This window comes from Gallus gallus, chromosome 5 (genome assembly GCF_016699485.2).
Source record: "Gallus gallus isolate bGalGal1 chromosome 5, bGalGal1.mat.broiler.GRCg7b, whole genome shotgun sequence".
NCBI classification, from domain to species: Eukaryota; Metazoa; Chordata; class Aves; order Galliformes; family Phasianidae; genus Gallus; species Gallus gallus.
Genome location: NC_052536.1, coordinates 10,772,671 through 10,791,047, shown reverse-complemented (window position 1 = coordinate 10,791,047; position 18,377 = coordinate 10,772,671). Strand labels below are relative to the sequence as shown.

The 18,377-nt window shown below is 35.5% G+C and overlaps 1 protein-coding gene across 18 annotated transcripts in view; it reads left to right on the top strand.

Moving 5' to 3' along the window:
* The window catches only part of SOX6 (SRY-box 6), a 404,747-nt gene extending 386,685 nt beyond the window's left edge, over positions 1-18,062 (top strand). For 13 of the 18 annotated variants that reach the window (XM_025150674.3, XM_025150677.3, XM_040700840.2 and 10 more), the window contains 3 exons: positions 741-974; positions 3,382-3,598; positions 11,082-18,062. In XM_025150674.3, coding sequence (XP_025006442.1) covers positions 741-974; positions 3,382-3,598; positions 11,082-11,385 — 755 coding nt within the window. In that variant the 3' untranslated portion in view covers positions 11,386-18,062. The remainder of the gene's footprint in view (positions 1-740; positions 975-3,381; positions 3,599-11,081) is intronic. The other 5 variants (XM_046941614.1, XM_046941613.1, NM_001318451.2 and 2 more) reach the window with 3 other exon arrangements.
* The last annotated feature ends 315 nt before the right edge of the window (positions 18,063-18,377 follow it).

Genomic DNA, 18,377 nt, shown 5'->3' with positions numbered 1-18,377 from the left:
GTGGCCAAGCAGCAGGACTGGCTACATTCAAAATCCCAACTACAATTTCCATGCACAAGCTGAACTGTGGGTAGGTAGCTACAGAACACGGGTACAGTAAAGCACTGCACGTGGAGAAGCTGGAGTGCTTGTCATCAGTTTCTGAAGTTTTGTCCTGCTATGTGTGGTGTACCTATTGAAGGTGAAGAGTTTTCTTGCATTTATGTGATTGAATGTTCCATGGCACATTTAAATTCAACTGAAGCAGATGTGACTTTAAGACGTTCAGCTTCAGATGTGATCAGACCCATACAACTAGTAGCTTGCATCTCAGTGTACTATATAATTTTTTAATGAAATGTGTTATGTGCTTCTCTGCTCCAGCAGCAGTCATTGTAAGTGACTTGTGTGAACAGGTCTGCATCAGTTTGGATTCTCAGGTGTGACTTTTATGTGAGTTTTGTTGAGCATTCAGAACATGTGTGCTATGTTAAGGTCCCAAACTGATATTTTTTCAGCCCTCATAACTGGAGAAATAATAGTGTATTCTGTTTTCTCATTCAGATGTTAATAGGTGAGTCTGAGCGGTTACAAGTGAAATCACTGGACACCCTTTCTCTGTCTCTGTCTCTCTCTCATAGATCTGGCAACAGAGAGAGAAAGAGAATGGGGCTAAAATAAACACAGCACTGAAAGCACTTGCGTAATCCACATAATAATGTTTTGCATCCATCTTGTTTCTTCCTGCCCTGACATTACAGGAAGTAAAGCAATGAATGGCTCTGCAGCTAAACTACAGCAGTATTATTGTTGGCCAACAGGAGGTGCCACTGTGGCTGAAGCTCGAGTCTACCGGGATTCGCGGGGTCGAGCCAGTAGTGAACCGCACATCAAACGACCAATGAATGCTTTCATGGTTTGGGCTAAGGATGAGCGCCGAAAAATTCTCCAAGCTTTCCCTGACATGCACAACTCCAACATTAGCAAAATCCTAGGTAAGTGCAAGGCAATGAACAACTTGGGACTGTGTGTGAATCAAATTTAAGGAGAACTCAGAATGCTGTGCTATAGCAGTGACAATTGACAGACATTAGCTTTTTCTAGTGATGCGAAATGATCTATTAGTGAAGCAGGCTAGTAACTACCTTCTTGGATATGCATCTTCTCTGAATTTAGGACATACTCTGTCAGGGAGATGTTCACTAAAATTGAAATTACTGAAAGTGACACAAATCAAAACTCATGCCTTGTTTTCATTTCTTTCCTTTTCCCCTTTAACACTGTCCCTAAATTCTACTTATTTTTAACAGCAGACTGATAATATGCTTTTAATTTGGCAACATTTGTGAAGAATGCTTTGTGAAATATGTTACAAGACTCTATCCCAATAATAGGTTTAATTGCAAGATCCCATTAAAAGTCACTTGAACTACAGATCACCTGATTGTAAAATGGTACTTTCTGGAGCAACTAGTGGGAAAAAAAAAAAAAAGTAAAGAACAAAATCATGATGGAAGGTTAATGTCAGGCAGTGCAATATCAAGAAACCTGGTACAGCTTAAAGGACATGTAAATGTATCCCTTCTCAAACGCAAAATATTAGCATGTTCAAAAAGCTAAGGAAGCACTTGCATCATACAACTAAAATATTGCTTAATCAAAATATGCTGTTGTTAATATTTAATTTGTGTAGATTGGAACAACTGGGGAATACACCATGGATTGTTTTGGCACTGTGCAAGTAAATTGTCTCATTTTTGAGAAATTTTGATTTACTTTTTGAGACCTCTCTAGAGAATTAGAAACATACGTGAGAATGAGTGGTGAAACATGAAAACCTGTATTTACTTTGAGTCTTTGAAGTTGAAGACAGATCCTAAATGTAACTCATAATAAATAAAAGTAAAAATCAAATTTCATCTGTAATCATTTTATTGTAAACTTTGAGTTCAAATACATTCTTACCCAAGTTTGTTACAGAGGCAAGCATATATAGAAATAAATGTTACTTTGTCCTAAAACTTTCAAAATCTTACTTCGTAGTTCTCATATTTTTGTCTACCATATTAGTAAGTTATATGAATAGCCTTTCAGTTTTGTATAAAACCTGCACTGTTTCAGTGTTGGCAGCTGTAGGGAATCTATATTATTTGTGTGCATTCTGTGAAAAAACTATTAGGAGTATAGTAACTGTATTCATTAAAATGTAAACTTTCAGCGTAAATATTTCAGAAGTGCCAGCAACTGAGTGTTTGTTAACCATGGAATTAACCTGTCATTATTTTCTCTGCCACAAATAAGTCTATGTCCATATAATATCTGTGCAACTTTTCCAGGACAATAAGAAAAAAACCATGAAATATTAGAACTGACACAGAGTATGGATGGCTATGGATAATATTTATACAACTTTTCCATTTGTTGATGTATGAAAAGTCTTGGTAAAAGAATAGCTTCCACCCACATTTAACACAGCTGTAATCATTTTATCCAACTGAAAGACACCAAAAAAGCTACTTTCTGCCTTTTTTTATCCCATAAAAAAAAACAGGACAAACAACAACAACAACAAACCAGCTTCTCTATTCAAATGTTTAGATAGCTTCTTATAAACAATATGAAAGATCTGAGTTCTTTTTCCTCTTCTTGTGAACCCTGTATTATATTTTTTATGTTTTATTGGTGCAGCTTTCAGTGAAAGTTTACAGTGCCTGAAGTGGGATTACAAATATGCCTTCCGGTTTTCTTTAAAAAATAAAAAAATAAAAAAATCATGTTTGTTAAGAAAATTAAGTGTAACTTTCCCAAAGTAGTCCTTTCCACTTTTGGTTGGAAGATTATATCAAAAGATTAGTAAATTTAATACAGAAAGCGGGGGATTTCTTCATAATATTCTTGAACTTGTAAGGTTTTCATATTTTATCCTGCTGAATACAAAGGTATTCATATCTGTTAGTAGGCCCACATCTCCATCAAACTATCAAACCAAGTATCACCAGGCAATGTGTTAAGCCTTGAAAATATGCTTGTAGATCTCACTGAGCCATTGTACTGTGCATGCTAATACAAAGGTATATATTTATTCATAGATTACTGCTCACATTATTAAATAATAATAAAAAAATCTGTAGCATTAGGATGAGATTTTGAGAAGTAACTATTGATTTAAGTGCATCTCTTAAATAAAGATTTCTATATGTGAGGTTTGCAGCAATATCTGAAAGTCAAGGCTCTTTTAAGATGTCTCTTAAAATACAAGTGCTGGCTAATGTAAATTCAAATCAGCTTATTTAATTAACTTATCTAAAATGTATTTATTATAGCAAGAAGGTGCATTGAAATGCATATGGGTTAAAACTACACTTGCATTACCTGGGCACTCACTGATGGTTTTGTTAATAGGATCTCGCTGGAAGTCTATGTCAAATCAAGAAAAACAACCTTATTATGAAGAGCAGGCACGGCTAAGTAAAATCCACCTAGAAAAGTATCCTAATTACAAATACAAACCTCGACCAAAACGTACCTGCATTGTTGATGGAAAGAAATTGCGTATTGGTGAATACAAACAACTGATGAGGTCTCGAAGACAGGAGATGAGGCAGTTTTTTACCGTAGGGTGAGTACTATTGTAATTGTTTTCAGTGCATTGCAATGAGCATTCTCTTTGATAACAAACTTACTTATCTGTTTAAGCCACATATTAATGGCATTTAGAAGGTAAGGATCTGAATTTATAAAATCATATTAAAAACATATATCTCAGAAAATGGAACTTTAGCTTGCCATTAAATTCTGATTATAAAACTGACAGTGGAATTCTTCAAAAGGAATTGTCTGCTCTTATCCTGACAGGTTTGACTCATGCCTTTTGTGAGTTGCTAGTATGCTAATTCACTCAGAGTTAATAACAACTCCAGGACAATTTCCTAAATTAATACAAGAACGAAAGAGAAAACACAAAAAATTATTCCAGTGTAGAATAAGGAGTTGGGAAAAGTGGAAAACAATAAAAGGTACAGGAATAAGTGTTGTTAGCTTAGGAACAGACATAAAGGAATGGTATCATTACATGAGGGTATGAGGATTTTTCTTACATATAGGACTGTTATCAATATTCTTTTTTAAAAAAATCATGGTTTGGGATGAGTCTTTCAAGTACTGCATAGACAGATTGGATAGACTTACAGTTCGGAATATATGGTACAGAAAGATCCTGGCACAATTTTAAGAACATTGTGTGTGGTTTTTTTTACAGTATTATCTCTGCTCTGCAGGACAGAAGGCAGAACTATGAAAGACTGACAGACAAAAGATAGCATTAGTGCAGTGAAACAACTGCAGCATAACTGATTTCTCTCTCCTGTGCTTTTTTTAATGAATTGATCTGTGATGCTCAGTTCTCCAACAATGTTTCTGGTGGTTTACAGAGAGTCTAAATGCTTTCTCCACTGCCAGCCCTTCCAAATTCACAATGTTCTGCTTATTTCTCTAATCACAATAGTCTCCTTTTGTTGGGTACTTTAGTACCAGATAATTGACCTTGACGTCGATTATGTGCCCTCATTTTTGGCTTGGGATGCAGAACTCCTGTTGCAGTCAATTATTCTGTGGTACAGCCTGCAACAATGTGGGCTCTTTCTTCAATCAGTAAATAGAAGTGGTTTTGATATGTTGAAATAACCCTCCAGTCTACAATTTTAACATTGTTTTTTATTCTTCACTTTAAGGGAAATTGTTTACTAATAGGCTTCCATCAAAATTGTTATTGGGACCCTAAGCAGAAATCTGAATACATACAGCACATCACAAATTATATTCAGACAAAGGAACGAAACTTCAGCTGTTGTCCAAAGCAGTCTGACAGAACAAATCATATCTACAGAAGAAATACAAAACAAGCAGTCTGGACAATTTGCCAATTGTTTGCAAATTCAAAACAGAGTTAAGTAGCAGTGTTTCATGCATCAGAAGGGATGGCTAAATATGTAGGTGAATATGGAGGACAGATTTAAGAAACTTATAAAAGTATCTACATAAAGAGTGATACTGTGACTATTAAAAAAATCTATTCAAAATGCAACCAAAATTTAACATCTTTCTCATCTATCAAACATTGTGATCACAAAGACCGTGCGAATGTCATCATCTTCTTGAAAGTATTAATTCTTATTCATATTTATGCTAAGTCCAATTTACACTGCTCAACTCATATCAAAGAAGATTTTAAAGTAACAGTAAATTACATTTTTGCACTTATAAAGTGATGCAAAGGACTATACTGGAAACAGTACGTTTTGTTATACAGGTAATTTTAAAAGGTGTTTGCATTTGCTAAAGATGAAATGAGAACAAGGTTGCAGTTCAATATGGGTATAAATTCTGATACTTAGGAAACACAAGCTGTGATTTCTAAAAATTATTTCATGCTTTTCATGGTTTTTTTGTGACTAACGACTGATGCCTCAAATTCATTTTTACCCTAATGAAAAAAAAATATTGGAAGAGACCAAGCAGCTTCTTGAATGGAAACACAAAACGTATATGGCATAATTTATTTCAGAAGAATAGTTCACTGAATAATAAAAAGTAACATTTCATCTGAAATAGATTATAATTAGGTGAAACACAGTAACTGAGCCCATCAACTTCTGAAATGTACTCTTTGTATTTTCCTTCAAATGTCACGTTAAACATCACTTGGAACAGTTTTCCTAACCGCCCTCATTTTTCCACTGTTTTGGTGGAGCATAAACCTTCCTTCAGAATTGTACACATGGGAATTGAGATGCAGATTCTTTAACAGAATGAAACAGGAGACAAATGTAAATTTTTAGTATTTAGTATACTCTATGTTTATAGTAAATATGGCAACATACAATGGAGAAAAAAATGACAAAAAAAAAAAAAAAGACTAATGAAATGCTGAATTGTGCTAAGCATTTTATATTGCTTGGAGTCCTGCTAATTTTTATTTTCTCTTAAAAAAATTTAAAAATAAATAATAATAAAAAAGAATATACTGATGAAGTTTGGAATGGGTATGTTAAAATGGCAAAAACTTATCATCACAGAATGAAAAGATAAATAGGATAGAGGCAAAGAGGAAGACAGACCATCAAACAGGTAGCTGGAGGATTCTGTAGCCAGCAACGAAAATGATATTCTTTCATATTTCTGTTTGGAATTCTCTTATACCACATGTGCATATATTGCAGTAGCAATTGAGGAAGGGCTAATTTCCATCCTCAAGTGAATCATTTGCTAATGTAGAATAATCCTATGTGTACAATTGAAACACCCCCCATACACACAAACATGGAAGGAGTTTTATACTGCTTAAAGATGCAAAAAGCTCATGCTGCTGACTTCAGTGAGCTGCATTCTTTGATAAATATTTGTAAGATGCAGAAAAATTGTTTAGTGATTCTCAATATACAAAGGTACGGTTTTAAAGTAAAATAGAGAAATAAACAAATGATTAATCAGGTTCTGTTTGGATTTTTTGAAGAAAAACTTCCAGATAATTGAGTGAGAGTGAAGATTTCTTGGAACAAATTGGGCAGGAAATTCATACTTTGGAGATAGACCAGAACAAAAAAATCTAGGGGCTGTCAAATATTTTAAGTAACAGAGTGGAATTGAACATGTGCCTAGGTATTGTATGGCATTCCTATGCAAATGAATTTTGTTCCAAATAAGGAAGACAATAAGATGAAATAATTCTTAGTTAATGCAGACTATATATTAAAAATTTGCAGCTTTTAATCTAGTGGATATTCAATCTGAAGACAGCTCTGTCTTCAAAATAATTATTAATGGGACGTTGCGAATGATAACTTCAGTAGAAGTTAATCCCTAAACACACATCAAGTGATTTGCATTTTCTCTTCAGTACTAATTTTTGTAATGCATAAATAAATGTAAACAAACAAATAGATCATATATAAGCCACAAATTCAGATATTTTGAGTCTGTCTTTTGTTGCCTTGCCTTACAAAAATAATTCAACTCTCAGTCATTTTTAGTCTTAGTCACTCTGAATACAAGTATATGATATATATATTTCTCTGCAAAATGATGTAAGCAGTAACTTCTTTTTTTGTTTTGCCAGTGTAAGAAGTTTAGAATAAAGTCTTTATAGTGTTTATAACTACTGTACACACATGTAGTCTGACTGTTGCTAGACTATGGTTTTGAATAGAGCTGTAATATTATATTCCTGTAGCTTGAACTTAAAGTAAGTACACAATGGGTACTTTTGTGAGTTTTACTGTTATTTCATCCTTATGGGGGTGTAAGTTTCAAGGGGGTGTAGCACATAAGCATTTTTGTTAATGCACTTGATTTTGCTTCAGTCATTTAAAGAGCTGCCAGAAAAATAGTTGGGAAGGGATCAGAAAACAATGGTAATTTGCCAATTTAAATGTTTAGCTGGTTTTGCAGAAGACAAAAGTGGAATGTTCTCTAGGAAAATCCTGTGACTATTAATGCCACAAGCTTGTAAGCAGGTCAATTGATCTGCGAGTTTTTACATTACCTCCTCTCTTATATTAAACTAACTATTTTGGTCCAAATCTTTAGTCCCAGACCGGATGGACATGTTAGCAATACTGGCAGAGCAGAGAGGCAGGAGACCTGTGGTAATTGACCATCTGAGGATTTACTTGGCAAAAAGGAGATGGTGGATATAGGGGTGGTTTGAAGCCAGAGTATGTAGCCATGCATCACCATTCCTCAAAGATATAAAGGGTCCAAAGACCCTTCCTATTCAAAGATAAGAAAGCTATTGTTGAGTTCTGGAAATCTCAACCAGACAGAAAGCATCCATTAGTGGACTCTGTAAGGATATGCAGCTGAGCTGAATTGTAACTGTAGCTCTCAGTTAGGAGAGTTAGGTGCTGCCTAGTTAGTGGAACTGTGTAGGTGCTCGTGTTTAAGTGCTAGCAAATTTTCACTAGGAGGTGGTTTGCAGTCTGAGGTACTTCCCATTTGGGTGGTACAGTTAACAAATGTTTATAATTCCATGGTGAGATAACAGGTAATTTAAAGCTCATAGTTCTTACCTTTCAGGAGGCATGCATACCACATTTGAATTTTGTTTAACATGTTAAGAAGAGTTGTATTGATGAATGACAAATTCATTAAGCCTTTAACTTTCCTATTGCACCAATCAAGTTTTTTACCACTTTGATTCACTCTATTGTTTGTTGTACATTAGGTGCAATCTCAATTAAAAGGCAGCTCTGTAAAATCTGTTTCATTGTACTCCCTTTATACTTTAAGACCTGCTCCCTTTATATTTTGAAATAGAAAAAATGTACCCTGTCCCACTGAAATGTTGATATGCAAAATAATTTTGCTCCCTTGTTAAATGTTTGAAAGAATATCTGAATTTCTTAACTTAGTCTATCCTTTAGGGCTTAACATTAATAACCACTGTATCAAGATGCATCATAACTCTGTCCTAAACAAGTTTTTTTGCCCCCTTCTTGATGCTTGTAAAAAGACAAATTGTTATAATAAAAGAAATTTTAATGATGGAGTAGGAGAACTAGATTTTCTAGAACTAGATCCTCAGTGTCATCTGTAACACAAAAGCAGCTTGAACTCAGTCATTTCTTCAGTATATTCTACAACTCCTATTAGAAGTGTTTTAAAAATTAACTCTCCAAACACCTTTCTGCATTAACATTGTGATATTCTTTGATGAGCACATAGCGATTTTCTTTGTTTTACAAACGTATTTATTGTAAGAAATATCAGGAAAATGTTAGTACTCACAGTTGTTAGAAAGACAGATTGGAGAGAATTAAGTGTGTATGGCTTGGCAACAAATACATAGAAATTTTCTGTGACCATGGGTGACTTTCTTTTTCCTTTGCTTTGTGGAAACAGTCACTGATGCAAAGAATTTCAGTGTCTAAAATTCTGTGGAGGAGGTACCTGTAGGTTTTTAAAAGTAATAACTTATATGCCTGACAACATGCAATCTTGAAACCAAAATGTTCCCACGTGAAGTAGGTGTTCAGTTTTATGGATAAAGTATTGAAAGATGTTTGCAGCAAATCACTTGCAAGCAAATGCATTGGCTGAAAATTGTTTTCACAGAACATTTATCAGACCATTTAAAAAGTGAAAATTTAGTGAAAAATCCCTAGCTGTTTGTAAATCATCTGCAAATCATCATTTGCAAACAGGAGTATAATGACTGTGTCAAATGAATTACTGTGATGTTTTTGCTCACTGCTAGCCAGGTGTACCATACTCATACAACAGATGTTTGAATTTCTCAAGCTGTGCAGAGGCTTTAAGAGTCAGGCTAGCAGTACCAGCAATGATGGTAGTACGTAATGCTATTTGAATATTCTCTTACACGGAGTGTTCATGATTTGACTCTCTCTACTGGTGCCTAAACTGGCACCAGTACATTGGTTTACCAGTAACTGTCCAGCGATATTTATCAAACCTAGAGTTTGGTCAATGAATGACAAAAATTCAGTATTTAAGGGACATCTTGTAAATAAACTGTACATTATATGTGTATTGTATAATACACATACGTATTAATTATATATAATAATCAAGAATTTATGAAAGACTGATTTATGCAAAGCATATTTTTATCTCCTTTTGAATGTTGGCATAGAATAGCACAGTGATCAAGAAGTTACAGATTCAATAGACTATTCAAACACATCTGACACTGTTTCTCTTGCTACAATTGTGTAGTACAAAGATCTGAAATGCTTGTCAATGTTGCTCTTAAGAATGTTGGGAATACACTGAAATACAGTATTAAAGTAGGCATGTATGTCAAATAACCATGCAATAGTAAAACAGCAACTTCTGGTGCACTCAGGTATTTCTGGTACTGAAATTTGTTACATCTAAAGTATGATGAAGATTCTTTTTCTCCAGACAAGTTCAGTCCCCTCTTTTTCTCTCATCTTTACTAAAGGCAATGGTCCAAAATTAATACAAGAATATTTGGAAGTGTCTTTTAATATAGGAAGTCTGTTATTATTTAATCCAAATGTAAAAAGTACCTTTAATTAATTCATAGCCAATAAAGGCTTGACCAAAGAAGGAGTTCAGCATCCTGGCCTTACTCAGAAAAGTAGTTGAATGTATGTACATTGTTGTAAGAGACATTGCGTCTTCTGTAAAAGTTGAATCATGTACATGCTGTAATCAAGCTTGCATTTAATTGCTTGACTGTCAGTGATATCAGCCTATTCTAGTTAGCGTGGTTTTGCTCCAACATGCTTAATATTGTCACAGACAAAAACAAAGGATATTATATGGTACAAAGTTCTACATCAGAAGGCAGAATATTCCAGAAGTAGAGGCAGTGCACTCTTAATTGAGACTCTCCATGTATTTGCACTGTGAAAGTAAATCAGATACGAGGAGGTTTTTGTTTCTACAGACTGTCCATTACCGCACAGAAAAGAACACTTATTCTTTTTTTTGTTTTGCTTTTAAAGTACTTTTCTTCAGAAACTCAGTCTTGCACATCAAAACCTGAAGAGCAAATGGCATTCTGATGCTGGGTTTTAAATACAAATCAGAATTCAGAAAGAAAACATTCAAAGTACTTCCAAGTGATTTAAGAGTAAGTCTAGCATTTAAATAGTAAATTGCATCCTTAAAGAAACACAGACAGTGTTACTTTATCAGCGTTTGAGATACTACATGTAATCTTGAGGTTCCACCATTAACAGTCTCAAAACAGAAGTTCTAGTCAGGAGTTTGGAGGATAATTTTGGACACCAGAAGTCTACTGTGGCAGTTAGGTATCACATAGGTGCCTAAAGCATTTTGAAGATCTCTCTCCTAGTGCTACATTGCAGTATGGTTTGAATAAACAGACAAAACACATGAAATAATTGTAATCTGGTAGTTGCTAAATAATTTACTCTCCAGTTGCACATGAGGGCGGGAACTAAGGTGAACAAATATCATGAGGACCAGACTGAGAACCTCAGAGGAATGCATGCAGCGCTCACGGGAAATCACCTGCTTTGATTTGACCTTGCAGAAGGGCTTCCCTCCTCCAAACAGAGGTAATCACGTTCCCATCTTGCTTTTCCTTCTAGACAACAGCCTCAAATTCCAATCACCACGGGAACGGGGGTTGTCTATCCTGGTGCTATTACCATGGCAACTACCACACCATCACCTCAGATGACATCGGATTGCTCAAGCACCTCCGCCAGCCCTGAGCCCAGCATCCCCGTCATTCAGAGCACTTATGGGATGAAGACGGACAGCGGAAGCCTTGCTGGAAATGAAATGATAAATGGAGAGGATGAAATCGAAATGTACGAGGACTATGAGGATGATCCCAAATCAGACTATAGTAGTGAAAACGAAGCCCATGAGGCAGTCAGTGCCAACTGAGGAGTGTTCACAGAATTAAAGTACTCAGACTCTCTTTTTTTTTTTTGGATTTTTTTTTTTTGAACAAAAAGTTCTTAAAGAGCCTGCATGCATGTGTGGCTCCCACAGTTACATCAGCAGAATGGTCTTAAATGTTTCTTAACGTGTGAGACAGATTGTTTCCCTAATTTTTCATGAACTTGGGTTTTTTTGTTGTTTTTGTTTTTGTTTTTTTTAAATTTAGATGAAGACATATATTAAATATCAGACATCAGGACTTGAAAACTTATATGAATCAATAGCTGTCTTACAAGTCTTACCTTTTGTCTTTTTCCTTTTGGATGCTGATAAAGGCTTAAGTTACTGTTTTAGATGGGGGTTATACATTCTCACTCAGGTATGCTGTGCCAGCCTACAGGTTGTGAATGTGTTTTTATTCTGGATTATTTTAGAAAACAAAAACTGCAGATTTCATATTGTGAAACAGAACAAGTCCGCAAGTGTGCACATCTGTGCATCATAGCTCATCTTTAAAAAATTGTCTCTGAATTCCACTTTTTTCCATATGTATAGCTGAACTTCTGATGTGCCAAACTTTTCTTAACTTTTGAATCTTAACATTTAAAAAAGAGTCTTAAAGGAGACACTGTAAAGTCTTAGACAATCCTTTGGCATCTTAAAAAAAAATATATAAAAATCTAATTTTTTTCCAGAAAATGGTGAAGTACTCAGGAATCTGGAGACAGGATATTCTTAAGTAGTGAACCTGGTTGCCATAGTGCATGTGCCCAATTGCTTTTGCCTCTTGATGCCATTAGTGTGAAGTTTTAAGTAAGCACAAAAGAGCGATCACCAGCTATGGAAGGGCCTGTCTTAGCAGTGTGAGGCCACCTTTGACTACATTCTCTACCCTTTTGCTTTTAACCCTTCCATTCAGTCTTAACACATTTTCTCTTAAGTAATTTATTCATTCCAGAATGTCAAGGGTCCAAATACTTAATATTTATTTTTAAAAGTACTGTTGGTGGCATTACACTTACAATTCCTTATTGATATTTTAAAGAGCTCTTTCTTTCTCCTCCCTCAAATTACACAGGTATGTGAAAATAAACGTGCACCTGCTACTAAAATGAACATGACATTTACGAATGAGAAATTCAATTGTTTCCATAACAGTGTGTGTTCAAGAAGCACTTGGAAACACTCTGTTATACGTAACACAAAATAAAGTGAGTATTTTTTATATGTACATACAGTACAATACTCTAAAAACTTATGTTTATAGTTACAAACCTCTATACTTAGCTGGACAGCAAAGGCAGATGTGAAATCCAAAATCCATATAGAGTCTACCGTGATGAATTTTTAGGTCTTGTAGAATCCTGCAGTGAATCATGGCTCCATACATCACGTTCCTTTTGTCACCTGAAGGAACTGTTTGCTATCTTGAGTATTTGTGCAATGATTTAAATGTGGGACTCCTAGTGGAGGAGGGAAGGCCACAAAAAAGTGGCTTGCAAAGCTGAGAAGATGATGCATCAAAAATATTTACTGAATATTATTCATATGGGAATGCGAACTAGATCTTCATGCGTGTTTGTAACGTTCCTTGGGATCTTTGATGGCAAGGTGTACTCAAAGTTTCTATTTGTATTAGTACTAGAAACAATGCAATTACTGCAGAAAAATCTAGGATATACACAAGAAAGATATATTCAAAGAATAAGAGTTTGTTAACGTTCAGAGAAGGAAAAGAAAAAAGAAATTGCCATTTTTTCCCCCTTTCGCATTCCACTCGTGTTCATAAATATATCTCTATAAAATGCAGATCCAATTAGCCTGGTGAATACTTGTGCTGTAGCTCTTCAACTCCCTCAGCTTTTATTTTGAATTGGATATGTTCAACACATTGGTGATAAATTCAGCCTCAGGCTGAGAGGTACGAATGAGCCTAGGGCAGCTCTTCCCAAAGTCTGAGGGAATCTTCCTGCAGAGCTGAATGGGCTTTGCTTAGACCCCAGACAATGAGAGGACTGTAGTACTAATGCTGGTCATCCTCGTGCTGTTGTACTATCCTGCAGAAATTCGTGTGAGGTGCAATGATAAGATGCTGTATCTGGAGCTGCCATTTTCCTCAGAGCCCCAGTAATACCTCTTAGAGCAGAGGGAGCCATTGTTGCCACTGTAGGGATCACATTTAAATGTGCAAGAACAACCCCCAAAACAAAGAAGATTGTTCAATTTACAGGACAATTTATAAAGATAATGGCATAGAAACACAATGGTCAGACTGCTCTGACCATTTTGTAATTTGGAACAAAATGCTATATTTTTAATATTTATTTAAATGTGTTCTGAGTCCATGTCTAATAAGCAATAAACCGGTCTAGCCAAGACTTTAAAGGCAAATGCTGTGTCATTAGCTGGTGAGCGCCCTCTTCAAGCTGGCTAAGGTACTGATAGAAAGTGTTTTTTGTTCTCACAATTGCTTGGGAATTGGAACTGTTTTTAATACATTCAGCTCAGATTGGGGGGAGGGTACAATTATTTCCTGAAAGAAATGACTATTTATTAATGTCTTACATAATTCTTGTGTTAGAAGTATCTCTCCCTCCTCCCATGTCACTTTTTCTCTCTTGCTCTTTTTTTTTTTTTTTTTTTTTCTGGTTTTGTTGCATTGGTAGAATGCTGTATTGCTAGTATTGTATTTTATGTAATGATTTTTTTTTTTTTGCACAAAGGCAAACATTTAGATTAGTTGGTTAATTTTTTTTAAATTTTATGACCATGCCAAAATAATATTCTGCAGGCTTGTGGAGAACAAAGGACTGTTCTTTAGGACTGAAACTTGATTTTGCTTGTAGTACAAAAAAACACACACTCACAGATGTTGTTTCGTAAGTGTTATAAGCACTGGATATAAATGGTATTTTTTATCACTTCTGACTAATGTGAAACTGTTGTACGAAAACTACATGAACAAAAGTCATCTGTTTCGACTCGTGTGGGCCTGCCTCACAGTTGCCGGATTTGAGTCATTTTTATGTCTTGTTATTTCATTTATTTATGCAAAATACATGTATGTATGAACACTTTGTTTTAGCTCCAGCCCTGCCTCAGTGCTGATGCTCTCTATGTTAAAGCCACATTCTTGAAAATGACTGGCTGTTCAGGAATCGCCAGCTGGTAAAAATTGCATTTATTGGCTGGGGAAATGGGAGGAACATATTTGAATTTGAATTGTGCATATGAGCATTTTATTCTATTTATTAGCCGACATTGGCTCTAAAATGTCAGTAGAAGGAAGGACAATCATAAGGATAAAAAACAACTTTTTTACTTTATTAATCGGAGCTCAAAACAAAGTTTTTGATGAATTTACCATCTCATTTTAGATTTTTTTTTTTAAATTGTGTAAATATAACATAGGAAATAGAATTTTATTTTTTGTTCATGGATACTTAGTGAAGTATAAGTTATGTATTTACTTTTGTTCTATATCAGTGTATGTTGGTCCATATTAAATGCTGACAAGTCACTGTACCTCATGTAGATGCTGAATTTACACCCGCAGTGTGAGCGCAGTATTGTGAACCTGTAGCTGGGACAGCAAGATGCCTCACTTGTGCTCTCACTGATTTTTGATAGCATATCCCACAAACACAGAATACTTTTTTCTTGTTTTAGAAAGTTGATACATGAAACACACCAAATTGCAGATACAGCTGATAGGAAACACAGTTTGTTTTCTGAATCCAAGTAAAACTGATTAAATGTTTTAGTTCTTAACAAGAATGGCATTTGGAAGTCAAAAGCATACCCCTGGAGAGACTGTCATGAATAAGATGGCCCTTGCAATGCAATCAAGACTTAGTAAAATCAAATCTTTATTTTTGACATTAAGTAAATCACACTATTGTTACGTTAGGCTGTAATGTCAGGGGAAAAGGTTCACACAAAACACAAACAGGACTTTCAGAATTGCTCTTTAAATGTTGTGTTTGAGTCTCTCTTAATAACTCTGACTGAAAAAAATAACAACTCCATTCAGGTCATGCACAAATACAGTAATACTATTTTCTCCACGAATGAACAGCTTATTTAATTAATACAGATACAGTATACTTTCTTTTTGGAAAAATTTTAAGTGCTTGTTCTCAAGAGACGAACACTCCTGAAACTGTCTGATATGAGCTAGTATAGTTCACTTCCTATTCCATGAAACGGGGTTCAGGTTTACATGGAGGTACGACTGATGAAATAGCCTAGTTCTGGTTGATACATGTGTTCAGGTGTCACCGTTTAGTTCATGAAACTGCCTGCTGGGAATACACGGGATCACAATGTGCTCCTAAATCAGCGTACTCAGGTGCAGCACGAGGCAGGGGGAGGGCAAAGGACGGGACTGCTCGGGGTTGGGAATGCAAAACAAACAGCGGCATTGCAACGTATGCAGCAGTCAGCTGAGGACAGCTACTGCTTTGAGCATAAACACAGCCTCCACCCAATGCAACCTGAACTGCGGTCCTCTCACTGGGTTGGCTTTCTGGTTTCGTTTTTTGGTCATATCAAAGGCGTGGCATTTCAAAAATCATCTCCTAGCAAAGCATACAACATGATTAACACCCCCACCCTCCCTCAGCAAAACACTTATCTACTTGCTTAATTTTAAGCACGTTAGTACTTCTGTGGTGGTCACGAGGACCAGTAGAACGTTGGCGTTAAGTAGGGCAATCTTTGCTGATCAGGGCCACAGTGTGAACAACTGCACTGGAGATGCAGCCAGCAGAATGTATGATAGCGTTCTTCATGTTTTTATGAGACGTTGATGAATGGGCTTGGACCCTAGGTGTTTTGCATGCTTTTTTAAGATTCAAGTTGGCACTTAAGCATGTTCTTTTAAAAGAATAATATTATATGACCTCATCTGATCTTTGACAAAACACTTACTCTTTTGCTTTAAAAAACAACTTCCCCCAAACCTTTTTTTATATGACCCATTAATATCTGTGATTTTTCTCAGATCAAACTACATTTTTGATATGCTGTAATGTCCTACTAAAGGAGGAAAAAGAAAATAAGATATAGGTATATGCAAATATATTTCGTTTTAATCCATTGCCCTTTTTTTTTTTAATACCAGATTTGCTGGAAATGGTGACAAAGAAGTATTCTGAGATTTCACACGCTGGGTAAAAAGGGGGTGGGGTAGGGTGAACTGGGCTAAAGGAAAACTTATCAAATTGATATTTATGGCAATATGAAAGCTATAAAGCAACTTAGTGACATGGCTTGCTTTGTAATTTCCGCTTTCTAAAAACCACAAGTGAGGTCCTTGGTGCTCTTGGATTATGGGGAATGTGCAAATATTTAACTGTTTGTATGCTGCACATTGCAGACCTGCTAGTGTGCATTCTCCGTTTGTCTTCCTTTGTCATTTGTGTTTTGCTTTCTAGAAAGCAATGTTGTTTTTTTTTTGTACCCTTCTTCAGCTTGTAGCAAAATAGTATGCTTAGCATTTATGTTCATTCATTATTGTATTTCCCATGTACAAATTTTTTTATTACATTAAGACAAGCTTATAAGCTGTTACTACATAACTTATCTTACTGTAACTCTTATTTCCTGACATTGTAATTTGTTTGTGATGTATATTGTGAGATTGTACTCTATGTTAATTTAATCAGCACAATTCACTGACATGCTGGACTGACATGCTAGCTGCTGTTTCAAATTGTAAAGTTTGTGTAGAGCTGTTGGGACAACTGAAACTCTCTTGTCTAGGTACTATGCTTTGATTCCTATAGCAACACTGTGGGTGCAGCTCTTAATGGCGGGGGCTGCTTGTTGGACACCCACTGGCTAATTTAACAGGCAGGTTTTCTTTGTAGAAATTCTATATACAATGCAGGTACCTACCTGGGCCCATGGCCGGTAATTATTTGGGCGTGTAGAGGAAAAACTAGTGTCTATTGCTGCTTTGAATATGTTTTAAAGTCTGAAAATGTAAATAGTTTATCAAAAAAAAAAAAAAATCTTGTACAGTCCAGTGTAAAGTTTTTAAATGGACTTAAAGGTTGCCATCACATCTCACACTCTCCTCTTGATACAGTTGGAAAAAAAAAAAAAAAAAAAAGACAAAGGAAAAAGTTTGCTAAGGATACTGAGTAAAAAAAGAAATCTGTTCTCAGTTTTAAAAAAAGAATAGTTATTCTTAGCTCTGCTTCATTGCATAAACAGACTTCTTGGATTTTGTTGTGCAGTATTGACGTGAGGTAAATTAAATATTAAATAATCTTTCAGTGGTACTTTTAAGAGTCTTCTCCTCCTCTGCCTCAGTTATTAATGGAAAAGACAAAATTGAAAGACACTGTCCATATACAGTATGTTCTGGTGTACATTGGCACCTTACCTACATGTTTCGGGTGGGGGGAATGTTTTTTTTTTTGTTGGTTTTTTTTTTTTTTTTTTTTTTTTTTGCACAAGGTGCTTTCCTGATATGTTAAACATGTCATCTTTGGGTGATACAGTATATGCCATGATAGGGGTTTAGACCCCTCAGGGGAGTGTCTATAAGACTGCCTATTTATGCTCATTTACCTCAAGACTGTCCTCTCTACCCTTAATCTATTCACCATCACTCCATCTTTTGTACTGCTGTTGACACTTACAAATTAAAGATAAATTTTGTTTTATGAGATGTGTGTGTGACTTCTTCTATGTATTCTTTGTTATTCTTTTGATGTTAGCAACAATGAGCGACCACGAGGAGCTGATGGACAGGCAGGCCATTCAGCTGGCCTCCTTTAAATTTAGTGACTGAATCTTCCAGCTCTTAGGTTTGCCACATGCCTTTCCATTCTACAAAGGCATTTAATGGCCTCTGAGATCCATTAACACCATATGCTGTAAAAGACAAGCATGATAACCGACCTAATTTGATAATATTTCACTGTGTACCGTTGGTTTTGTAAGCAGGAAGTGCTGTTGTGGTAGCAACATAATCTCAGTAG